A 26,878-nucleotide genomic window follows, 5' to 3' on the forward strand; every position below is an offset into this window, starting at 1 on the left:
ATAATTCCAATGGACTTTGATTTCTCATCATCCATTACTGGAAAACCAGTGCAAATTAGTTAGAAAAGACACAAAAAACTAATACAGAACAGACTGAAGGACTGTGTAAACTGAGTATAGTCATGTTGCTACTATTGAAATATCTCACACTACACAGCACATATCTGTCTTGTTCAAATAAATAAACTAACAAGTTATTTTCTGCCCCCATAAAAAGAAGAAAAGAAAAAAACAATGAAAGAGAGATTCTGTGGAGGGGAAGGAGGCGGCGGCCCTGTACCAATTTCCTTCCATTCATGTGAAGAAAAATGCAGAGGAAGAATTCTATCCTACCATTTGCAACAGTGCCACTCTTCTCTGACACACACACCAGAACATTTTAACAAAGACACGCATCTGGATGTGCAACACACACCACACACCACATGTGTTAAGTGTGCTTTCGGTTTGTATTTTCAGATGGGTTAGAGGACGAGGTAATTCACAATTTTCTTAGAAACCCGAGAATACTTCGAATACTTAGAAACCCGACAAGCGTTTTCTTCCTACTTCTATTTACACAGAAATTATATCACAATGGCTATGTTTAAAATTTGATATTAAAAACTGTATAGTATGTACACAGTGTCTAGTTTGTGACTTCTGTATGAGAAAATGTTTAGTATACACTGTACAGTCAATACACTACAAAAAATATATTAAACTTTTTTTTTATTTTACTTTAACTAATTTATGTTTTGATAAATTGGTGACTAATTCATATCAATTTGTATAAATTCATACGAAATCGCCACTTCATGAAAAATAGTTAGGCCTACGTTTTTAAAAAAAATCATGTTTTCATACAATTTAAATTGTACAAACTCATACGAAATCTCCAAGTTAAATTTTTCAAAAAAGTCACACATTTCGGTAAAATTCACATTATACAAATTCATAAGAAATCAGAACCTTATGAAATAGTTACATTTAAAAACAAAAAAAACTAATTAACATGTATGGATTCATACGAAATCACCAAATCATAAAATATATATAGGCTATATATATATATATATATATATAGGCTATATATATATATATATATATATATATATATATATATATATATATATATATATATATATATATATATATATATATATATATATATATATATATATATATATATATATATATATATATATAAAGTTATGTTTTCATTCAATTCACATTGTATAATTTTTTTACAGTGAATTTCAGCTACCACAACTGATGTTTCTTTTTTTTTTTCTTTTACAGTAAAATTAACAGGATATATTTTTAGGGTATAGATAGATAGATAGATAGATAGATAGATAGATAGATAGATAGATAGATAGATAGATAGATAGATAGATAGATAGATAGATAGATAGATAGATAGATAGATAGATAGATAGATACTTCATTGTCAGGATTAAGGATAACAGATTTAAGATTGGTGGTGGTCTTGAGGAAGTGACCTGCGCGAGTTTGAGCAGTCTATCTTCCTCTAACTCAACTGAGTCATGTGTTTCCGCTCGATCAAATGCTACAGATCTAACAACTCTGTCTCAAAAGCAAAAACCCCCGACACATCCACAATCTCACTTCCAAAAAACCCTGAGCATGCACAGAAACCCACACAAAAGTCTGATAAAAAAAGAGACCTGCATGACAATATAATATGGTTTGGTGAAAGAAGCCCGCATTACTACTGCATAGTTATCTGTCACAAAAACCAACATGTTTGACTTGTTTGGCACTGATCTTCTGTGCCTCGATGAAAACAACAAAATGTACAGTTAGTTTATGAAGTGATCAATCACATGCATATATTCAATGCAACCTTAAATAATACATTTGTATAGTCTAACATCTTGACATTAAGATGAAACACTGCAAACACTTGACCTGATGTGACAAGTCTATTGTAAATTAGCTGTGTATCAATTTTAACCTAAAATGTTCAAACAATGTCCAATATCGCATTTGAAAATATAAAAGAGTTGTATTTATTTATATAAAATATAAATATATTTTTATATATCATTATGAACAATTAAAAAAGAATACAAATCTTTTGTTTTACTGTAAGAGCAGTTACTGAACGCCTAATTTCTATTTATCTATTTAAAAATATTTGATATTAAATATTTATTACATAAATATTTAATTGCTGTTCATTGCTAGCATGCAGTGTTTTTTGTTTAACATGTTGCCTGTAATTGTCATCTTGTATGAGTCATCTTAATAAAAAGGGAGAAAAACGCTACTTTGTGTCCAAAAACACGTGAATGGATACAAACAAACAGTGTGTGTGGGCGGAGTCAAACTGCAGCTTTTCCTTATAAAAAACAAGCGCTATGTAAAACAATCATACAAATAACTGAACATTAAAAGCGACTTATTACCATAAAAAAAGAACCATGATCGCATGCAAGTGTTCATTCGGAGTTGTAAGTTATATTTGCAAATATAATCGAAGTTACAGTGTGAAGGTGGGTGTTCCCGTTAAACTAGAGGAGCATTTCAATGTTTCCTTTATACTTGCTCATTTCCCTTGCACAACATTTACAGTTTGATATGATTGTTTTAAGTTCATTAAAGCTTCTGGAAAGATATGAATGAGCGGAACTAGGCCCTAATACGAAGAAAAACAGATGCATGAACTTTCAAAACAGATCTATTTTCCGCGCAAGAGCAGTAGACGTGAACTAAAGCATATGCAATATTCGCACTGCCTGTTTTGCGCCGTTTCATGTCAGTTTAATCCAAAGGAACGAGATAGCACTGTGTTTGTTGAGATTCTCTGTCTTTTTTACTGCACTACAGCGACATTGTGCACCACAAGAATAATTTGGTGCGAAATTTCTCTTCTACATGAACACGTTGTGCAACTAACACCTTATTGCGAGGCGCGCGAGCGTCACGAGCATCGTGTTTTTAATAAATTGGGTTAAAAGTCACGCAGTAGTTCCACTTACCTCTCCACAGCTGTGTCTGATACATTTACAGGGCTGAAAAATGTTGCGAAGCCCCTTTGGTCAGTTTCCAGACTCACTAATGTCACGGGCCACGCAAGTTTGAGTCACACCCCGCGCATCACATGGCTGTGATCTGTGACTGCAGTAAAACACTCGTGTCCTTCACTTTCTGCCTATGAGACCCCAAGGGGGGAAAATGTAATTGGGATTTTTAACAATAATAAGTAGTCCAATAATTATTTCATGGTTTTATTATTGACTTTATTTAAAATGATCACAAAAATAATAATTTAAGTAGTTCAATAATAGCTCTTTTCTTTTTTTTTTTTACATTATTTTAATTTAAATGTGACAATTCTATCACAATAATAATCATAATCTTATGAAAAAAAGTTCATGTAAAACACCCAATTACGTTTTATCCCCTTTGAAAATAGAAAATATTTGTATTTATTTATATAAAATATAAATAAAAATAATTATTAGATTTTTTTATCAATATGAACAAGTAAAAAAAGTATAAAACTTTTTTGTAAGTATAAAAAGTATAAAACATTTATTGTAAGATCAGTTATTGAATGCCTCATTTTTATCTTTTTAAAAAAAAATTATGTATATTTGTATTACATAAATATTTAATTTATAAAATGTTTATTTAAAGGAACACTCCATTTTAAAAAAAAAAAAAATAGGCTCATTTTTCAACTCCCCTAAAATTTAACAGTTGAGTTTTACCGTTTTCTAATCCATTCAGATGATACGACTTTTAGCATAGCTTAGCATAGTTCATTGAATCTGATTAGACCGTTAGCATCTCGCTCAAAAATGACCAAAAAGTTTCAATATTTTTCCTATTTAAAACTTGACTCTTCTGTAGTTACATCGTGTACTAAGACTGGCGGAAAATGAAAAGTTGCGATTTTCTAGGCCGATATGGCTAGGAACTATACTCTCATTCCGGCATAATAATCAAGGAACTTTGCTGCTGTACCATGGGTGCTATGCTAAGCTATGCTAAAAGTGGTACCGCCAGACCCGGAGATCGGCTGAATGGATTCAAAAACGGTAAAATTCAACTGTTTAACTCTAGGGGAGTTGAAAAATGAGCCTATTTTCAAAAAAAGTGGAGTGTTCCTTTAAAGTCCCCCTGAAAAGTTTTTTAGATTTTAGCATGAATATGTTAGCCTTGGTGTTATGAATAAGCTGGTGTTTTCCAAAACAATGACAAAATTTGCATTTAGGGATATAAGCATTCAAAACTTAAATGGATTATGGATTTTTATTACATCATATCGCACTTCAGCTTCCCATCAGATCTTCTGTCCAATCAAATGCTCTTTAGAATCTGAGGTCCCGCCCCCTCCTACACTATCAACAAAGACTATAGAATAACACAAGACGCGTCACTTGTATTGTTTTGAATGGGAGGAAGTGCAACGTGCAATATGGCGGAATAAGTCCCGCCTTCTAAATAAGAGCCAATCGCCGATTGGTAAAGTCATCGTGTCACTGCAGCGGCCGTTAGAAGCTCCGGTTCCTATTGAAACAGTCAGACGCACGCATCCGAAACGAGGCACAAGAGATGCGCGTTTAGGACTGCGCATGCGCATTAGCTTGATCCAGCCTAAAAAAAATACAGTTTTTTGTCATGATTCGAGCATTTAGAAACAAAATTTATGAGACAGTTGTTGTCAGATTTCATTGGTGATTTCAAATATGAAATTTAATCGAAAGCTTGGCAAACAGCTTCGGAGAATCTTTGTTTCCCATTCAAAGAGATAGGAACTGCACTTGGATGCCCGAGAGGCATTTCAAAGATGGCCGCTGAGTGAAATGACTTGTCTTAAAGGGACTTTGCTATTAACAGATCAAGATGTGGCTGAAGTCGGTCATTTGTTCACACATTTACTACTTTCTACATGGTGAATGTCACATAGTGCACTATATAGAGAATAGGGAACAATTCAAACAGTGTAAATATGCTTTCCATTGACACGAATGAAGTCCTTTTTTGCGTTAGTATAACGTGAACCGCTGCAGCGCGAACACAGTCTGCTCTGGCCCAGGGACATGAGAGCACAGAGCGGATCATATCCGCGAGTTGGCTCAGACCACGAAAGGTATCAGACCCATTTAAATTCTGCACAGAATGCTGTAATAAAGAGGAGATTAGGAGGAGAAACTGTTAGATATTAAAAGGAAACATAGGTTTTACTGAGTTTAATGGTTCTGGCCGAGCTGTGATATAAACAAAACGCTATTGGTTATCTAAAAACCAATCTTATCTTCCTGTTTCAGTTGAAATTACGTCAACACATCAAATAATGCTGCGTGTTCCAAGACATTTCAGCGGGCCTTTAAATGTGACAACATCACCACCACCTAATCACAATAATAATTGTTGATTTTTATATTTCTAATTTTTCTTCTATTTGATTTACACATAAAGATGCTGTCTCTAAGATAATAACAATAGATTTTAATCAACAAAAAAGAATGTGAAAAATACAAGATCCTAGGAAAATTGCACATACACTCTTTTTATTAAATATTTACAAAATTCACTGATGGCAGAGAAAAATATATTGTAGGATGATACCACATGCTGGGTATTGAATTTCCAGAATTTATATTTCTGGTATAGATTGCACATATTATGTGACTTTTAAACATTTTTTGGAGCTCTAAAGAGTCAAATATGTCCCATACGCCAAACCTGACCTTTAGAATGGGTAATTCAGACAAGTTCATATTCTATAACAGTGTCATGACGACATTGTTTCAGTATAACCCCATGTGCAAAAACAGTACAACAGCAAAACCCCCAGACTTTTCATGTGGCCTGCTATGGTTAATGGAAAGCTGACCCACCTCCCTCTAGAGTTTGCTGTATCGCTAACCTCTCGCACGCACAAATGCAAACACTCACTTTCAACCTGAATAGTTGACATTCTTGTGGGGAAATTATGAGCAAATACCTTTCAGACACGTGTCTGCATTAACACACATGCACTCACAGCCACCATGTCAAAGGTTTGCTGTTGCAGATACAGTCGTGTTTGGCACGCGTGCTGCTGGAGGAAGTGGCAAAGATCTGTTTTTAAAAAGTGACATAAAACTGTAGAGAGTGTGTGGAGGACTTCTGCTTTTTCATTGTGTGTGTGTGTGTCTACGGAGGAACTATGAATGGATGTGTGTTTGATGACTCTTTCTTTAGCAATCATCTGGCATTTTAGTAATTTGAAATTCAGTAGCGCCCCCTCGAGGACTCAGACAGAAAACAAAAAATTGGTCAAAGAACCTATCAATGACGTGTCAGGATGGTTTTTGGGCAAAAGATAGCGTTATCATTTTATTATTTGGAGCACATGAATACAGTCATTAATATAGATTTAAAAAAAAGAAATTGATACTTTTATTCAACATTAAATAGATGAAACATTAGTAAAGACATTTATAGTGTTCTTTTGAACTTTCTATTAATCAAAGAAATCATGAAAAAAATGTATTACAGTTTTCACAAAAATATTAAGCAGAACAACTGTTTTCAACATTGATAATAATAAGAAATGTTTTTGAGCAGCAAATCAGCATATTAGAAATGATTTCTAAAGGATCATGTGACACTGAAGACTGGAGTAATGATGCTGAAAATTCAGCTTCACCATCACAAGTATAAATTACATTTTAAAATATATTAAAGTACAAAACATTTATTTCAGTTTGTAGCCTAATAATATTGAACAATTTTACTGTTTTTATTGTGTTTTAAAATCTTGCCGAGCCCAAAGTTACACGTTAGTGTGTATTAGAAAAATCACATTAACCACTTTAGTATAATACACATTTTGTGTAATAGCCTAAGGCTAAAATTTACTAAAAAGTTGGGTTAGTTCACCCAAAAATGAAAATAATGTCATTTATTACTCACCCTCATGTCGTTCCAAACCTGTAAGACCTTCGTTAATCTTTAGAAACACAAATTAATATATTTTAGTTGAAATCCAATGGCTCAGTGAAGCCTGCATAGGGAGCAATGACATTTCCTCTCTCAAGATCCATAAAGGTACTAAAAACATATTTAAATCAGTTCATGTGAGTACAGTGGTTCAATATTAATATTATAAAGAGACGAGAATATTTTTGGTGCGCAAAAAAAAAAATTAAAATAACGACTCATATAGTGATGGACGATTTCAAAACACTGCTTCAAGAAGCTTCGGAGCATAATGAATCAGTGTGTCGAACCGAACCGCTGATTCGACACAAAAGATTCACGCTGCAATGCTTCCTGAAGCAGTGTTTTGAAATCGGCCATCACTAAATAAGTTATTTTGTTTGTTTTTTTGCCGCACCAAAAATATTCTCGCCGCTTTATAATATTAATATTGAACCACTGTACTCACATGAACCGATTTAAATATGTTTTTAGTATATTAATGGATCTTGAGAGAGGAAAAGTCATTGCTGGCTATGGAGGCCTCACATCGCATTTCAACAAAAATATCTTAATTTGTGTTCCAAAGGTCTTACGGATGTGGATCGCCATGAGGGTGAGTAATACATGACAGAATTTTAATTTTTGGGTGAACTTAACCTTTAAACCACACCAAGATAAAAATAAATAAATAAATAAATAAATAATAATTAATACATGTAAGTGTGTGTGTGCTTGTTTATATGACTTATGAAGACAAATTTGTAAAGCTAATGACATGGCAAACGTGGTTATTGAGGACATTTCCTGAGTCCTCGTAATTAAAATGACTTAAAAACATACTAAATAATGTATTATTAAAAATGCTTTGGGTAGGTTTAGTGTAGGGTGTGTGTGTGTGTGTAGGTCATATTAGGCTAGTTTCTGTAAATCTGATCTGTGGGAATGAGTAGTATGGCGTTTAAATAGAGTCAAAAGTCGCGCGCACGAAAACCACGAGCACGAGAATAAAGCCAAGCGCGCAAAACAGACCCACGAGAGGAAAATAACAACGCGAGAGCGCATCTGTGCACCCGCGAGCGCGCATTTGTACACCGCGAGCGCGCAGAACAGTATTTGGGAGCGGAAATGAATACTGGCGCAAGCCCCTGCTGCCTAGCGCGCACAACTGCACATGAGCTCTCGCGCGACTACTCAACACTCGCTCGCTCCTCGAGTTGACTTTTGACACTTTGAGGGCGGGGCAATGACTTTTGTCTTCCCACCTGTGATTGGTCATTTGTTTAATCAGTTTCTCTCTTGTTTAAACATGTAGCAGGACTAGGACAAGGCACGTTTTTCGGAACCATTATGTCGGACCCGGAGCAGGTAATTTAATTTTTAAAAGTATTTGTGTTTCCAGTGCTATATATTCAATATATGATATTGTATTGTACTTATTTTGTTTTCTGCCTAATGCATGTAGATAAAATCATCTTGAATAGTTTGTATAGGACCTTAACGACTAAAAAAGATAAGCTAATTTAAGATAAAGCTGGCTAACCCATAAATGTAGGATGTTAAAGGTTAGTTTTGACCTACATTGACAATATACAGTAAATAAATCATGGCTGAGTAGCGTTTCTAGCTACTAAACAAAGCTAGTATGCTAATTTACTAAACAAAGCAGCGAAAATGCAATCTTTGTGATTTATTCAAACCACAGCACCGACCCCTATTGCTATTATCGTAATGCCGTTTATAAAATGATTAGAACACATTACAAACGGTATTAGTGAAACTTAATAACATAGTTACATCACTAAAAGCATTTTTCTGCTGATGGTCTATGTGACCCTGTAAAAAGTGTAAAAATGTGAAGTTTTTTGTGTTTTGATGTTTTCTATCATCCTATATGCAAACAATTAAGAAAATAATTTTGATATATTTACTACTAAGACCATGTTTGAAATAGGGAAATTAGTAAGTAAAATCAAACTTTGATGCTCATTATCTAATTTTTGATACTTTCCTGGAATCAAAGGATGAGTAGAGATAATGTAACCCTTTCAACTTTTGAAGTGTGTTTATCACAACAGTGACATGGTATCTTAACATCTCATTAATTATTCTTTGTTCTGTCAATAGCTAAGACACCACTTTTTGGAAAATCTTTTACACAAGTTGCAACAGGCCTTCAGCACAACACCACTGGATTTAGATTATCTGGAGTTTCTGTGTCGTCAGGAGCTGTATATTCTGGAGGCCCTGTCCAGTCACATACAAGTACCCCCTGCTATCACCCAGGCTTTGCAAGAGCTCTTTGAGCTTATACGGGCACAAGTGGAACATCCAGCACCATGTGTCAGAGTGGAAGTTGCTATCACCACAGGACGACCAAAAATTTTGGTTGAGGAACAACGCTTAAAATACATGCTACAGGCTCAACTTCCTGTGAGTTGCATAGCCACATTGATGGGCGTTTCAAAAAGCACGATTTTCAGACGCATGAGAGACTATGAGCTTTCTGTCCGTGACATGTATAGTTCCATCAGTGATGAAGAACTTGACAGTTTGGTTGCTTCTGTGAAGAACGCTTTACCAAATTCAGGCTACAGGATGGTCAGAGGAAGACTGGAGTCTATGGGCTACCGAGTTCAGTGGAGAAGAATTGCAGCCTCTATGCATAGGGTTGATTCAATGGGTATTATCTCAAGGTTATCAAGTCTTGGCTGTGTTGTGCGCCGAGTGTACTCTGTTCCAGGGCCCTTGTCCCTGGTACATGTGGACACAAATCACAAGCTAATTAGGTTTGCATTAAAGTCATGTTTAACATATGAATAGATTTGCATGTTTAATAACTATATCAATAATGTATATTACTTAATTTCTTCACAGATACAATATTGTGATATTTGGAGGAGTGGATGGGTTCTCCAGAAAGGTAACTACTGGCTAACATTTGGTCAACATTATGTAGTCAGTAAACACATTTAAAACCTTTGTTACTAGTCATCAATTAAAATCCACAATGACTTAACTAATATTTGATGGGTAATTGGCACACACACACACACACAATATTTTTTTAATGGTTTACCATTTTAATCTGATTTACTGTATGTTTTACTTTGTAGATATTGTACTTGAATGCAGCCACAAATAACCGTGCTTCCACAGCATTTTCATTCTTTTTGGAGGCAACTCATCGGCATGGTTTACCCTCAAGGTAATGTACTTTAAATTGTTACAAAGCTGCACTTTTCTCTGTGTAAATAATATGAGAAAAATTTTAATGATTAAAAGCTGTTAGATAAATTAGAGTGTACAAGAGCTTTATAATCAGTTTAACTAGTTTCCTCAAAGCAAAATGTCTTTAAAAAACATTGACAAACATTGGCATTTTTTGTTGCATCTCCTTCTTTTACTGGACAACAGCATTCTATTGTTTCCTTGAGTAGTTTATTTAGTTTAGTAGTTTACTCGTGGTAAATTCTTTGCCCATCCCACTTTCTTGGTATACATTATCTTTAAAAAGTTATTTTATTACTTGAGGATAATCTTTATTTGTCAGAGCCATAATCCAATGTATGAACTGTTTCTTTTAATTTCACTATTATTGTTGTAATTTAAGGGTAAGAGCTGACCAGGGAGTGGAGAATGTGGATATTGCTCGGTTTATGTTCACTGTCCGTGGCAATAATCGGGGGAGCTTCATCTCAGGAAAAAGTATCCACAACCAAAGGTAATGCTTCTTATTTTATTCTCAGTTTTCCTGGTATTAAGGCGTATCCTCATCACATTTTATTGTTTCATTCTGATGTATCCGTATTTATTTATACATATGACAAATGCGCCATAAATGTGCCATATGGTGTTACATTGAATCTCTCATGTTGTTTGTCACTTAAACAATTAAGATAAATCTGTCTTATGCTAATTGTATATTAAGTTTTTATCAAATGTCACTGTGACACCATAGGACAGTGTTCCTCCACAACATAAAAACTACTATCTAGTCATAGAAACAGTAACAGTTTGAGTTACTTTTACTAACATTAAATTTTCATGATATAACAAGTGTTAGCAGTGTAAACTTTGGATGTAACATTACAGAACACATTCTACCACATACTTGCAATATAAGGTTTTGTTCCGTTTTAAAATTATTGCATGTTTGATAAAACGTCATGTTTTCCTACATGGTAACAGTGATTACTCATTGGATCCCCCAACAGAATAGAGCGGTTATGGCGAGACGTCTGGATCTCTGTGTCATCAAAATACTACAATCTTCTACACTCTCTTGAAGAAGATGGCCTCCTGGACATTTCATGTACGGATGACATATTCTGTGTACACTTTGCATTTCTTCCAAGACTCAAACGAGACTTGGAGGTATTTATTGAAGGCTGGAACCACCATCCTCTACGCACTGAGAGAAACCGGTCTCCAACACAGATTTGGGAGATTGCACGGATGCTTAACACTGCTGTAGATTCTGATAACCCTGAGGTAAGAGTACAAATTCATTTTTAAGAAGCAAAATATGATGACTATAATTTGATAAGACAATGTCATTATGATATATAATATAGATAACCTATAATAAATATTACAATGGCATTGAATTGTAAATACAGTCAGGTCCATAAATATTGGGACATCGACACAATTCTAACATTTTTGGCTCTATACACCACCACAATAGATTTGAAATGAACAAGATGTGCTTTAACTGTAGACTGTCAGCTTTAATTTGAGCATTTATATCCAAATCAGGTGAACAGTGTAGGAATTACAACAGTTTGCATATGTGACTCCCACTTGTTAAGGGACCAAAAGTAATGGGACAATTGGCTTCTCAGCTGTTCCATGGCCAGGTGTGTGTTATTCCCTCATTATCCCAATTACAATTATTATTCTGTCCCATTACTTTTGGTCCCTTAACAAGTGGGAGTCACATATGCAAACTGTTGTAATTCCTACACTGTTCACCTGATTTGGATATAAATGCTCAAATTAAAGCTGACAGTCTACAGTTAAAGCACATCTTGTTCATTTCATTTCAAATCTATTGTGGTGGTGTATAGAGCAAAAAATGTTAGAATTGTGTCGATGTCCCAATATTCATGGACCTGACTGTACATTGAATTGTTGTCTTATTGAAAATTTCTAGGCCATACAAGAGCCTGACATTGACTGGGAGACTGCTGCTGACTTTGATCATCTTGAATCAGAAAGCGGTGTTGTCGTACCTGAATATGAGAGCCCTATGACTGCAGAAATGATGAATGAACTACATAGTTTGGTTGATCCACTGGATCTGAACATTAATGATGAACAGCTCTACATAATCTGCTATGAACACATAAAACGACTACGGACATAAAGATACATTTCAGTGAATACATGGACGCTTTAAGTTTGCAACTTTTTTTATTTTCTAGTACATGTAATAAGCATGTAAACATTTGAAGCTGAAGTACATGAACATTCTTTAAGAAGAAAACACTTATGCTTTGGTACTGCATACACTGTAAACATATACAGTAACAATAAAACATTTTGAATGCATACAACTTGTACTTATGTGTTGGAATTCACAAACATCACTTCATAAACTTGCACAATAACTCATCATGTGAGCTTAGATTAGATTTATGAAATCCCTATATGTGCTACTCAGGTGTGCAATTAGGAACGTGACTGAGCAAGAACATGCATTAAAGTGACAGTTCACTCATTAAATGATAATTCTGTGATTACTTACTAAACTTCATGTAGTTTTAAATCTGCACGAGTTACTTTATTTTGTTAAACACAAAGCTAGACTTTTCAGTTATCAATGGTAACCACACAGCTGGTGGCAGCCATTGACTTCCATAGCATTCGTTTTTCCTACTATGGCTGCTGCCAACTGTGTGGTTACCATCATTAACAAAAACGGGTTTAAGGTTTAAAATTACATGAGGGTGAGTACATAATCATATAATTTTCATTTGAAGGGTGAACTACCACTTTAACTACAGGATAACAGATACTGTGTGTACAATAATGCACATTGCAGTCATGGTCAAATTCCATGACAATTTGAACATTTTTACAGTCTGCATTTTCCTAAATGCGTCCAAATTCATAGCCATGGGTAATGGCCTGTGAGATTACATTTTTGAATTCCATGTATGTGCAACTCAGGTGTGCAATTGGGAATGTGACTGAGCGGGAACATGCATTAACTACAGGATAACAGATTGTGTGTGTACCATAGCGCACACTGCAGTCGTGGTCAAATTCAATGACAATTTTAAAGTTCTCACGGTCTGCATGACTTAAGGGAATATGAGATTGTCCTGTCAGCCATTGGCAAAACTTGCTAACATTAATGTGTGTGTTGGTATGTTTTTCTGCCTTGTCCTCTTCACCCATACTCTCCTCCTCAGGTCTGTTGTCTCTGTCGTCTTTGCTCTCTCCTGAGAAAGTGATTAAAAATCAGTTGAGAGATTTTACCTTACAGTAAATTGCAGTTAAAAATATTACAATGGAATAAGTTTTAGCACTACAACTTTTGACAAATTGGCTTTAGTTAAAAAACAAATCTTTTTAAATCCAGTTTCAAGAAAAAAATCATAACCATAACAATGTAATGAGAACAGTTTTAACTGTAATGTGAAAACATTAATAATTTGTATAAATTAGTCACCTTCATCCTCCATGTCCTGTAAATAGTCCTGCAGAAAGTTGACTACTTTGGACTCCCTTGCACGCCTCATTGTACCCGTCTCACTAAATGAAGGTGATAGTGATTTCATCAGAAAATCAGCATCCACCTTAAATTTACAAAATGAAGAAAGTTAGACAATTATATTTAAAAACATTTACTGATTCAGCAAGTTATCTATTGGGTGGTATTTATATTTACCTTGCAAAAAGATCCTGGAACAAACAGCTGCCTGCAAATGTCAGTTTCTTCTTGTACCAAGCTAAGGAGGTCATACAGTTTCAATCCAGAGGCAATTTGTTGTAGCATGGGAAGTAACCTCACTGTAGAGTGTAGAACCACAGAGCTATAATACAAAGATAATTGAAGAAAAAAATGAGTATCTGAATTAAAAATCAAGACCAATAACCTACAATAAAATGTCATATACCGCACAATCTCTTCTTTTTTTCAAAAGACACTGCCCCTGTATAACCACATGACAAAATTCTGTCTGTGAACTCCATGACAGTTGTGTTGTCAGCTGCCTTAATCTTTGAAAAAAAACACAAAAAGTATTTTAATTTTTAATCCTTATAGGCAAAAAAAATTCCACTACCTTAACAATTTAACAAATAATTTAACTTTAAAAGCCATTTTCCATACTTAAATGAGTTACCTCTTTAATTAGTTCCAAGACTTCAGGGTCAGTAATGTCTCTTTCAGTTATTGCTTCCTGATCCACTTCTCCAGTAGATATATACTTGTAACACCACTGCGAAAAGAAGTTTGGTGGCGGTCCTCCCTGTGCGATGCTGACAGCAAATATCTCTCCAATAACCCTGCATAAAATGGTTTGTCATGTCAACAATAATCGTAAAAAACTAACATTGGCAAATAAGTGTGAAATTTAAATAACCTACTTGAAGTTATGTTTGTCCAAGTCTGTAATTGAGTACTTGGGGTTTTTGCCACCATCCCCACCCTCAAAAAAACGCTTCTCTATTCCTGACATCATTTCTTTTCAGAAAAGAAAAAAGAGAACAATAAATTCATAGATATCAACCATAAATTATATTACTGTAAAACTAACCAGTTAAAAATTCTGTCTTCAGCGCCCCATTGTCAATGCCAGCCTCTCCAATAAAGGTAACTCTAAGGGCATTTTTAGGGGAAGACTTTTTCTGCCGCTGCCACTGTTTAATGCCTCTTTCAACCATCTGTTCCCTGGTAACACAAATGCTGAAGGTGCTGCTTTCGTCCACCCTTTCAGTAAGGCTTTTGATGACATCAGCAATGCTAATAATATTGGGAGCAGAGAAAAAAAGCATGAAATTGGAATGTTTCACATTATTAATGTAAAACAGTTAACTTCTGATGAACTATTTGGGGTTTGAGGTACCTTTTAATCTCTTGCTGTGTCCTTAATCGTTTTGGGCATATCTCAGTTCTATCTGTGTCAAAGGCCTCTGTTTCATCAAAAACTCTGTGGGAATAAATATACAGTAATACTCTGTAAGCAGAGGTGCAGTTACTATCATAACATGTTAAAACCTTTATTGGAAATCTAGCTTAAAAAATAATTAATGAAAAAATGAAATACCTTTCACCACAGTAGCTTGCATGGAATTCTACAGTGTCACTGGGGTACAACTGCTCGCAAATGGGACAGGCAGTCTAAAGTAGTATGTAGTAATAAAACACATTATTATTATCATTATTTTTATTACTATTATTCAAGTGGAATGAATTAGTTATTCTTACTGTCTCAGAACCCTTGGCACATGAAGTAAGGTTTAAATTGTTGGTGTCCTTAAAATGTAAAATAAAAACATATTAAAGTATGAACTGGATGAATAACAGTACCTGTGACATGACTTCTTTTTAGGACATACAGACTTTATATTTGCTGCATCAAACAAACACATTTACCGTTACAGATGTTTCAATAGAGGAAGTGTTATCTGGGGAATTTTGCATAGTTATGTCCATGGCAGGACTGTCATCTGTAGAAAATGTAGAAGTCGTCTGCAAAAGACCCAAAAAAACTAAATAAATAAATAAATAACTTTATTAGCCATGGGGCAACAAATATGCAATTAATTAATTAATTGTTTTAATATGAAAGAAATATTTCTCACCTCTTCATCAGAGAGTGTCACTGTCTTACAAGATGCCACATGTGCGGCTAAAAACTGGACTGGCATGTTTTCGTAACAGTTACGACATGTTGTTTTGGGCATTTTTTCAAACTCCTTTGAAGAATAAGGAAGAGGTGACATATCAAGTGTTCCTTGCACTGGCACAATGTATAGTGCTGACTTGCCACGAGCAACCGAACTGAGGTAAGCGCCTGTATAACCTTCTGCCTCAGGGGGTACAATACACAGTTTTCTTTGTCCAGATCCACCTATAAGGAGGGACATAATATTTAAAGTCACTTTGCCATGAGGTCACATGAGATAGTATGTATAGAAAGTTTCAAAGTCTTACCAACAGCCTTATACAACATCCATGCCCCATTCAAATCAGTCATTTTAGGGTATGTCTCCTCGAGTTTTCTGGAGAGCTGTACATAATTTATATAATGTAAGTACTTTGACAAAAATACGTTTTTTTAATTCTTTAATAACATATGGTAAGTTATATTAGTCTAGCGATCAATAATTATATCTGCAATGCCCCCGGCATCAAAATGAACAGAGCACAGCTGCAAAGGAATTTAGGTGGTGCACTTACATAAAAAACATAATGCAAGTCATAAGTCTGACATGAACATCGAAGTGCAAGTGAAGTTTTCAACTACAACTTACCCATGAATGGTCAGAATCATCTTTGACAGTAATAGTTCTCCGACCCATCCCTGCTTGTAGAAGTGTCAGCTCATCTGAAGCTTTTGGTGTCTTCTCCATGTGTTTGTTTACCAGGTAGAACTGTACTTCAAAACACTTTACAGTATGTAGTTTTCTTTTCATGTCAGTAAAGCTAGAGTGTGTTCCTCTTTTCCTGGTCACTTTTTCCCCAAATGTTTTTCCAAACAGTCCTGGGAAGGATCTGCAAAACAAAACAAAAAACATAAACCGTAAATGTATTTTACAAAACAATGTTAAACACTACATTCAACAATTTATTGTTAAAATGACCATAAAAACAATATGACAAACCTTTTCATGTTCTGCTCCAAGGTATTTTGCTGTGGAACTTCTTGTCTAGTGTGGTTTGTAGAATCTGCAGAACCTTTTTCAAACACACCAAAGCAACACATTTCTAAAAATGTTACCACTTTAGGAAAGAAATGTTACAAATCAGATATATTTGACTCATAAAATGACTTTTTAAATTTGTACCCCTCAGTTAATAATAATATAATACAGTATATACATTATTTAGGCAACTCAATTTTTATATTTTTAAATCAGTTATAAAATGAGCAAAATATGTACTAAGTCTACCCATGAGACTTTTAACATTATTCATTTAAACATGCATGTCATCAAGCCATTACTACAGTATATATTAATTGAGAGGAAAACATGTTAACCTATTGTTTACCTTATGCCAATATCTCCGAAAAGCACATGTAGTTTTACACTTACACATTTACACTTAAATGTAGGTTTACACTTACCCTACTACTTTTATATTAAATCGTGATAACATTGCTGCTTTAATATCATGCATTGTATGATCAATGTGCAAAATTATGTAATTGTCAATCTTTTAGAAAAGCAGATCAGTGTAAGTATAGGTAAGGATGAGAACAATCCTCACTGTCTCTTGTTGCAGGCCGGGAAAGGGCACTTTGCAGCAGTGAGACGACCTTTCTTGCTGCCTCCTGCAATTCTTCCTAATAACAGTTTACAGATATGTGTATAATCAGTCTTTCGTAATTATGAGCTGACTATACAGAAAAGAAAAGCCAAGAACATGATGGAACTGATCACTTAGAACCAAAATAGACGTATGCAGAATATTTTCATAACAATTAAATACATTTATTTTATATTACTGCTGTTGTCAAATAGGCTCTGCAAAGTAGGCCATTCCCAATTTATGGTATTAAGGACAATAATGCTTGCCATTGTGTTTTACCTCATTTTTCTCCGACATTCTTGGGGATTCTTGGACGAAAATGCTGTAAGGGGGGAGGGGAGGCGGCAGATTGTAGTTGATTGGATTTTACAAATGACCAATCACAGGTGGGAAGACAAAAGTCATTGCCCCGCCCTCAAAGTGTCAAAAGTCAACTCGAGGAGCGAGCGAGTGTTGAGTAGTCGCGCGAGAGCTCATGTGCAGTTGTGCGCGCTAGGCAGCAGGGGCTTGCGCCAGTATGAATTTCCGCTCCCAAATAATGTTCTGCGCGCTCGCGGTGTACAAATGCGCGCTCGCGGGTGCACAGATGCGCTCTCGCGTTGTTATTTTCCTCTCGTGGGTCTGTTTTGCGCGCTTGGCTTTATTCTCGTGCTCGTGGTTTTTGTGCGCGCGACTTTTGACTCTATTTAAACGCCATAGAGTAGCGTGTCCTGTAATCTGCCATCCATAAAGGCACACATGCGTGAACACAAACCAAACACACACACACACACTTGGTTGCGGTAAACCACAACAAGCATAAAATGTTAAGTATACAAAAAAATATCCAAATCAAGCCACCCCTCCTTCATTATTTCACGTTCTTCTTCTTTCCATATTCCGGATAAAAAAAAATGACTATGCGATGACTATGCATAATTTTACAGACATCTTAACGAAGAGAAATTCCGGAAAATATTTTCTGCAATGCAAAACTTCATTAGCAGCTAATAAAACAGTGCGGTCATGGAAGAAAGACAGCAGCGAATCTCTTTCTCTTTTTGATGTTGTGGCCGTGTTAACTCCAGTCAATCTCGCCAGAACTGGCAGACTTCAGTCTCAGCTCGTAACTGCACAATATAAACCACAATCACCTCAGTATGGATCGGGATAATTACACTGGACAAACTTTACTCACACACACACTCATACAAACAAGCAAACACACGAGTACACACACGCCACTTCCATATAACCAGGGTAAAATAATCAAACATCACACACTCCAGTGATGAATAAACAAACATCATTTTTTCCAGAATGTGGATGCTTTATTTAAACCTAGTTAATCTTGTTATCACATCTGTTTTTTCTGTGTGCATATGGGTGTACTGCATGTATAGGCTATATGTGTTTGTATGCATGTGAAATACTGTGAAAACTTTGCTGTTCAATTCAGTCCTGACAGCTCTAAAAGGGTGATTTGCAGTCTTCATGACCTCATATCAGTGACATCCAATATTGTTAAAAAGTTTGGGGTTGGTAAGATCTTTTTGTTTTTGAAAGAATTCTCTTAAAAAACTTTTATAACATGTCACTTTTGATCAATTTAATGCATCGCTGAAGAATAAAAATATTAATTTCTTTAAAAAACACAGACATTTCTACATAAAATTGAATAAAAAATGCGAAATAACTTATTTTCAAAGTCATATGCAACTTGCCGACATACAAAACGATTTAATGTGAGAACAATTAAACATGCGACTGTTTGAAACATTCATACTTGCAAATTGCATATTGACAAACTATTTTTTAAATGTAACTGGTTGTATACTGTATATAATATGCAGGATGCAGTATGCTAGTTTTCCATTCCGGAACATAGCCATATTGAAACGGCATGACAGCTGTATTCATAATTCTGGAGGTGGCTTCTCTTTTTGCTTCAAAGAACCCACAAGTCTATATATAAAGATAATATAGTTAATATAGATGATAAACAATTATCAAAAATTACTGGTAGAGGAACTCTGAAGACATTGGGGAGTGTACATTGTGAATGGCTAATGCTGTTGTGTTTTGTGTTGTGGATGTGTGTGTGTGTTGAGATGAAGAGGTGCCGGTGGGGCTGGACGGGCTCAAGGATCCGTGGGACAGCTCGGGTGAAGGCACCGATGGGGACGTGATGGTGGAATTGTCAGAAACATTGTCCACTCCCATGCTCTCCTGATATAGACAGTTTCTCCTGAATTTTGCACGGGCATTCTGGAACCAAACCTGCAGAAAATAGACATCATGAGGACTTGACACCATTAGACTGCTAATTTACATATCAGTGAGGGAGGAAATGAGAGATTGACTTCGGCTGTGGCTGGATTGAACTGATCAGCGAGATTTGCCCCGTACAGTCGGTGGAGGAGTTGAAAACAGAGCATTAAGTTGGACACTTTCTGCTTCCCGTTGTGACACTCATGTGGCGATTGCATTCTTTTTCACAGATGAAGTGAATTAGATGCAATATTTGTCAAATACACAGATGTTTCAGATGTTTTCATGTAGCAACAGACTTTTCATTCATTTATTCTTGTAAACAGCACATGTATGTACAAGATTAAGTTTCAACATAGGCCTATACTATTTAAATGCCAATAAAGTTGGGTCTATATATTCTTTTTATCAGTTTTATTTTGACAAACAATATGACACAATATAACATTAAGATTACAAGAGAAAAAGAGTTTTTACACTCTTAAGTTCCAAAAGGGGGTTTTCTCTATGCCATAGAAGAACCATTTTGGGTCGCTCAAAGAACCTTTCAGGCAACAGTTCTTAAAAGAACCAGGTTTTCTTAGTGTGAGGAACATTATAAAAATCTAAAGAACATTTTGTGCAATGGAAAGATTCCATGGATGTTAAAGGTTCTTCAAAGAACCATCAATGGCATAAAATCCTTTATTTTTAGAGGAATTATCATTAGCGAAACTGAATAAACATGAAACGCATGTGATCGCTGTCATCTGTAAATCCGGCCAATTGTGAAACAGTTGCGCATGAGCCAGCTGACTGCTCTCGAGCTACTTTGATGGCAAACGTCATAGACAAAATTTCCAACCGGCATACACTGCTTCAAGTCAGATGGAAGCTTGTTTCCACCACGGATAAAAATAAAGATAAAGTAATTCTGACTTTTTTAATTCTGAGTTTAGATTTCATCATTCTGACAAAAAAAAGTCAAGTTATAATCCTGCAATTGCGAGAAAAAAGTCCAAATTGTGAGAGAAAAATTCACAATTACCTTTTTTTTTCATTTCAAATGTCACAATTTAATTTTTTTGCATAATTCCGAGTTTATATCTTACAATTGCGAGAAAAAAATTATAAATTGTGAGATATAAACTCGCAATTAAAAATGGTAATTTGGACTGTTTATCTCACAATTCTGCCTTTTTTTCTTGCAATTCTGACTTTTTTCTCGCAATTGTTATATCTAAACTCGCAATTGGTAGTTATAAAGTCTGAATTGTGGGATATAAACTTAAAAAGAAAAGAGAAAAGTCAGATAAAAACTCTGAGATAAAAAAGCCGCAATTACCTTTATTTTTTTATTCCGTGGCAGAAACGAGCTTCCAATCCACACTGTAAAAAGTTATTTTCATGAATTATCACCAAATCTTTTCTTCTGTCAAATCAACTTCAATAATTAATGTGGTTCAGATACAATAATATTTTGAGTTTCTGTTGATTAAACCAGTCTCCTTCATTGTATTAACTCAAATTTTGAATTTCAATGGACTCAAAATTTTAAGGCAACCCGGTAACTTATTTTTTTTAAGTTAAACCAACAATTCTCTTTTACAGTGCATAAATGCCGATCGGTCTTTTCATGAATTCGAACACCCCGAAAAACTGACTGTACAAGGTAGTCACATGATCCATGTTGCAAATTTACGTCAATTAGTGACGTAGAAATGGTGCAGAATTTCAAATATTTCTTATTCATTTTTCATCATAGCATTTATTTTATAAAATGTTAAATTGTATTTTTAATGCCACATTTTCAATGTGGTCTCAGACATTTGGAGCCTGTATATGTAACTCAAAGAGAGGTCATTTCTGGTCAAAAGCCAGTGATGTGTTTCTGACCTGGAGCACACGTTTGGTGAGCCCGGTTTTCTGGGCAAGCTCTTTGAGGTCTTTGGCATCTGGATTGTGGTTGTGGGTGAAGAAGGACTGCATGCTCCGCAGCTGGTGATGCTTGAACGACGTTCTCATGCGTTTGGTCTTTTGACAGCTCACTCTCTCCAACAGGTCCACACCCATATCGCTCACATCTAGAGCAAATGTACACAGTTAATCATCAGTGATATGACTCACTGAAACACTAAAGGCATTATAGACAACAATAGCAAACATTGTTTTCACATTTTCATCTTCTGCACACATTTACTTGAGAACAAAGTTGCACAACTTTGAAGATTTAATCTTAAATACATTTTTTACCGTTTTGTGTACGTGTAGAACATGATTTACTAAAGTTCATCTATAATATTTATAGTAATAATTATTAATATTTAATTGTTTTTATTTATTAAGTAAAATTGTATACATATAAATAGTTATTTTTCTGTCATTAATTACTCACCCTCATGTTGTTACACACTCCTAAGACCTTTGTTCATTTTCAGAACACAAATTAAGATATTTCTAATGAAATTCAAAAGGTTTCTGATCCCCCATCGAAAGCAATGTGAGTACCACATTCAAGGTCCAGAAAGATAGTTAAGACATGTGGTTCAACCTAGTAGACACAGTGCAGCGCTACCAGGTTCTACGTCAGAATGCCAGCTCCTGCTCACACGTACAGCGTCGGCCAATACCGACCTGCCATTCTGACATAGAAACTGGAAGCTCTGCACTGTGTCTACAATGTGAACAGTGTAGGAGAATGACAGGGAAGAGAAAAAAATGCTGAATAAAGTCATTATTTTGGTTTTGTTTGTCGATGAAATTGTCGTCACTTCATAAGGTTGAATCACTGTAGTCACATGGACTATTTTAACAATGTCTTTACTACCTTTCTGGACCTTGAATGTGGTAATAACATTGCTTTCTATGGGAGATAAAAAACAACAACTGGGATTTCATCAAAAATATCTTAATTTGTGTTTTCCGAAGATGAACAAAGGTCTTACGGGTGTGGAACGGCATGAGGGTGAGTAATTAATGAAAGACATTTCATTTTTGGGTGAACTAACCCTTTAATGCTGTATGGTATTCATATTAATGTAATGCTGACATATAGTTTAATAAGAACTATTAACATTTTTATTTTGTTAATCCCAAAATTAAATATATACACTACTGGTCAAAAGTTTGTAATAATTAAAGGGGTAGTTCACCCAAAAATGAAAATTATCCCATGATTTACTCACCCTCAAGCCATCCTAGGGATATATTTTTAGTTTTCATTTATATGTATCTTATATATTTAAAAATATCCTGGCTCTTCCAAGCTTCATGATGGTAGTGAAACGAGGGTGGGATTTTGAAACCCAAAAAAATGGATTCATCAATCATAAAAATAATACATATGACTCCAGGGGGTTAAAACCGCGTTACCCTCGGTTTTATTTTGTAGAAACCATGGAGACACCAAAGACACTTTAATATTTACATGTTTTAATAGGCAAGGGAACAACGGTTTTGATATATATTTATAGACAGAAAACGAATTGTTGTTATATAGCTCAACACGTTTAGTCTTATAGTTTAAATCTAATTTTCTTGATTTTTTGCGAGTACCAAGCTTTACCATGCCTCTGAGAAAAACACTATTTTGTGAAGTAGCTAACATAGCATAATCAGATGCAGCTTTATTTTTAGTGACAGTAATACAGCATTTTCTCCATCATACAATACGTTTTAAAATTAATTGCATGCCATTTATCAACACAAGCCATCCAGCATTTAATATGATATTCTAAAATCGATCTGTCTTACTGCAGTGTGTAACAGTGTCTCACAGCAGCTGCCGAGTGAACACACAGAGTAACGTTATAACATTTTCAACACACTCAAATGTATCTAATATGATAAACAGAGCTGCGTTACCTCATACTCATGACCGGAAAAGCGGAAGTGGTGCTGGCAACTGTGTCATAATAAAAGTCCCGCTGCTCGTGAGGCGTGTGTTGCACAATCGCTCCAGCGCCTCATTCAGCTCCCACAACACTCGGTCCTGCTCTGCTTCATACTACAGTAACGTTAATAATCGCATCCATGAACATGATTTCTTCCCAAGTCCTATCCCAATTCTTTTCCACCGGCCGTGAGGTGAAGACCACATGTCTCAAGATTCCGTGCTCAAACTTGGCATCATCGAGCTACACCTTTGTTTTGAATAGGCGTCTAGCGACTTCTAGTGGACAGAAAATATTACATATTGCACCTTTAATAAAGGCTTTCTGAAGTGAAAAAGAAAAATATCGATATTTAAAACTTTATAAATTCAAATAACTATCTTCCAGCGGACGACCGTATGCAGAATGACCGTACTCTTGCGCCACAAGATTAACCCTACAAGCGATGTATGATGTAGGATGCAGGAGTATCGTAAGTTTAGACGCCTCTCACGGTTTAAACAAATAGGGCTGGGCAACAAACTCAAGCTCCTCTTCTCTAATATCGAAATCTTTCGACATTTCTTTTTAAAAATTCTTGTTTTAGACTTCTAATTCATGACTGGTGTTTTGTTTTGCTCTCTCCTCTGCACTTCCGCGTTCACCAATACACCATACATCGGGTCAGAGGTCACTCTTTCGCATGAACTAGACTTGCATACGGCCGTTTCTGGAAGCCAGTTATTATAGTTTATAAAGTTTTAAATATGTATATGTTTCTCACAAAAATCAATCACTATGCTTCAGAAGGCCTTATTAACCCCCTGGAGCTGTATGGATTACTTTTTGATGATGGATGGATTAATTTTTTGGAGCTTCAAAATCATGTCCTCATTGACTACCATTAGAAGAGCCAGGATATTTTTAAATATATCTCCAGTTGTGTTCGTCTGAAAGAAGATCATTTACACCTTGGCTTAAGGTTGAGTAAATAATGGGATAATTTTCATTTTTGGGTGAACTATCCCTTTAAGATTTTCTTAGAAGTCTCTCATGCTTGCTCACCAAGCTGGCATTTATTATATTACACAAAAATTAGTTTTCAACACTGATAAAAATATGAACCATTATTAATAACTGAGCAGCAAATCAGCATATTAGAATGATATCTGAAGGATCATGTGACACTAAAGACTGGAGTAATGATGCTGAAAATTCAGCTTTGCATCAGGAATAAATGTAGAAATATATTAAAAATAGAAAGCAGATATTTTATATTCCATTAATGTTTTACAATAATTCGGTTTTGTATTTTGTATCAAATAAAGACAGCCTCAATGAGTATAAGACACTTGTTTAAAAAACATTAAAAAATCTTAATTATTCCAATATATAGTGAAAATATATAAAATTATGCTACAATAATATCTAAAATGCATTACCTGAATTATAAGTACCATGGTCAGTTGCATCAAAATGTTTCCTCTTCCGGGCCCGTCCTCTGCGCACAGGGGTCGCTTCATTGTATGTGCTGCTCTCAGAGTTTGGCTCTACTGGAGACATGTCTGAATAATACAAATCTGTATGACATTCCCTCTGTAGCATCATCTCGAAATGTACCCGACAATACACTGATGTCTCTCTCATCCCATAGTGATCTCCAGTGAGCAGCACTTTGTCGCAGGTGGCACAGGAGAAACAGCTCAAGTGGTACACCAGATCCCTGGCGCGCATCACTATCTCTCCAGCAGAGATTCCCAGGTGACACCGTGCACATCTTTGCAGAGAAAACCTACTACTTAAGAGAAGACATAATTATTGGCTTTATTAAGAAGATTTCCACATGTGCAAACTGTGAAAACTCAGGACAGGGGTGATGGGGCAAGTTGTCACAAAACAATAGTTTGGTATAGCATATTATCTTTTGCATTTTTGTTGATTCATGAAATGCTGTTTCATAATTAGGCTATTTAACTTACAAAATATTTTTTAAGATGTATATAATTTAATATGAAATACTAGCTTCTCTTCTCAAATCAGTGTCAAGGTTTACATTGTGACAAATTACCTCGTAGGTATAGTGTAAAAAATTGACGCGATATTGGGGTGAAAGGTCAACGTTTGTTAAATGAACTGCATCTTTTTTTCTGGTTGGATAATGGTGAGAATTCAACAACTTTTTTTTTTAAAAAAATGTCAAGAATGAACTTAAGCTGAGAAATATTCGCTGGGGTAAAAGCGTGGCAACTAAACGCAGTCTAATAGCATGGTGAGTAACAATTTGGTCTCATTTCGAAGTTGAAAATAGGTGCTGCAGTTATGTATACATTTATTTTACCTGTAATAGTCCTCCTTACAGTAAATGTCTCCATGTTTACTAAAGCACGTAAGCTCTGACTCCAGGTCAGCGTGACACGCGCTACATTTCAAACAGCGCTCGTGCCACCGTCTGTCTGCCGCGAGGAGGTAGAAGCGATCTGAGATCAGCGCGCCACAGCCCGCGCACACAGGTGACTCACAGCCCTCCTGGAACACCATTAAACATTTACCATCAAATCCATCTTAAATCTCAGGTGTCATATATTTCACAGAAATATGTTCATAAGCTATAGGCTAAAGAAATGTGTGCAAGGCAAACAGATAATTGTCAAAGACATTTTCATTCGTGAATATAAAATGTATGTATATGAATAGGTTAATGTTTTGAAGCTTTCCCTAACATTTAAACCTATTTGTGGTTTTCTGTACTACACTCTGTGCCTTTCAAAACTTGTGTATTTGCAACATGACTTATTTAGAATTTAAACCAGTACATAATGACCAATAATTGTTAATTTTTAACATAGTTAAATACTTTAATATAGTTAAATATCAACATAAGTAACTTTAGTAATAATTAATTTTACTTTTAATATATAGGCCTGTTTTAAAATACAATTTCATGTAAATGAATACTCTAAATGTTATAAACTTCTTGTACAAAACTGTAAACAATGTCTTAAGTAGCCTAACTAATAAAATAAAAATGTACTTTTACACATCAAAATGAACAGACTTTATAAACTCAAAATCATGACTGAATCAAATGAAACTATTGATAGAAATATTTCCTTATGGTAACTACATATTTTTAAATAAAAAAATTGAAATTTAGGCTATTTATGCATCATAAGAGAATAAAATGAACTGCTTACTGATTCATTGTTTTCCATGTTGATCATAGCAGCTGATCTCCTCTCCTGCGGTGCAAGGATGAATAAAACACAGTAAACAAAGGGCAAAAATGATGCTCCACACTTGTGGTCCAAATAAATCCAGCTCTAATCTGTTTAAAGAGCTTGTCCAAAATTAACTAACAAAT

The 26,878-nt window shown here is 35.2% G+C and overlaps 4 protein-coding genes and 1 long non-coding RNA gene across 5 annotated transcripts in view; 1 reads left to right on the forward strand and 4 right to left on the reverse strand.

Moving 5' to 3' along the window:
• Positions 1–3,116, reverse strand: part of nek6 (NIMA-related kinase 6) — a 16,596-nt gene extending 13,480 nt beyond the window's left edge. The window contains exon 1 of the mRNA XM_067375630.1: positions 2,988–3,116. The gene's annotated coding sequence lies outside the window, so the exon portion shown is untranslated. The remainder of the gene's footprint in view (positions 1–2,987) is intronic.
• A 5,072-nt stretch (positions 3,117–8,188) lies between these two features.
• LOC137012978 (uncharacterized) lies at positions 8,189–12,480 on the forward strand. Its single transcript, XM_067376518.1, has 7 exons — positions 8,189–8,292; positions 9,052–9,713; positions 9,802–9,847; positions 10,041–10,132; positions 10,538–10,648; positions 11,142–11,418; positions 12,083–12,480. The coding sequence occupies exons 1-7, from the start codon at positions 8,275–8,277 to the stop codon at positions 12,293–12,295; spliced, it is 1,419 nt and encodes a 472-aa protein (XP_067232619.1). The 5' UTR covers positions 8,189–8,274; the 3' UTR covers positions 12,296–12,480.
• Positions 12,481–12,945: 465 nt separating this feature from the next.
• Positions 12,946–14,001, reverse strand: LOC137012979 (uncharacterized). Its single transcript, XR_010893641.1, has 3 exons — positions 13,826–14,001; positions 13,607–13,733; positions 12,946–13,376 (listed from the first exon to the last, which is right to left on the reverse strand). It is a non-coding gene; the product is annotated as an uncharacterized lncRNA (long non-coding RNA).
• Positions 14,002–14,046: 45 nt separating this feature from the next.
• LOC137012210 (uncharacterized) lies at positions 14,047–17,713 on the reverse strand. The gene is made up of 14 exons (XM_067375350.1): positions 17,696–17,713; positions 17,375–17,450; positions 16,768–16,840; positions 16,417–16,657; positions 16,097–16,172; positions 15,745–16,013; positions 15,536–15,631; positions 15,368–15,415; positions 15,207–15,280; positions 15,006–15,089; positions 14,697–14,902; positions 14,527–14,623; positions 14,283–14,445; positions 14,047–14,157 (listed from the first exon to the last, which is right to left on the reverse strand). Exons 1-14 carry the CDS (start codon positions 17,711–17,713, stop codon positions 14,047–14,049), a joined length of 1,632 nt encoding a protein of 543 aa, XP_067231451.1.
• A 1,698-nt stretch (positions 17,714–19,411) lies between these two features.
• Positions 19,412–26,729, reverse strand: lhx2a (LIM homeobox 2a). Its single transcript, XM_067375351.1, has 5 exons — positions 26,712–26,729; positions 25,856–26,040; positions 24,960–25,315; positions 21,542–21,729; positions 19,412–19,675 (listed from the first exon to the last, which is right to left on the reverse strand). Exons 1-5 carry the CDS (start codon positions 26,727–26,729, stop codon positions 19,412–19,414), a joined length of 1,011 nt encoding a protein of 336 aa, XP_067231452.1.
• Positions 26,730–26,878: the final 149 nt, after the last annotated feature.

Source organism: Chanodichthys erythropterus, chromosome 22, assembly GCF_024489055.1.
Source record: "Chanodichthys erythropterus isolate Z2021 chromosome 22, ASM2448905v1, whole genome shotgun sequence".
Classification (NCBI taxonomy): Eukaryota; Metazoa; Chordata; class Actinopteri; order Cypriniformes; family Xenocyprididae; genus Chanodichthys; species Chanodichthys erythropterus.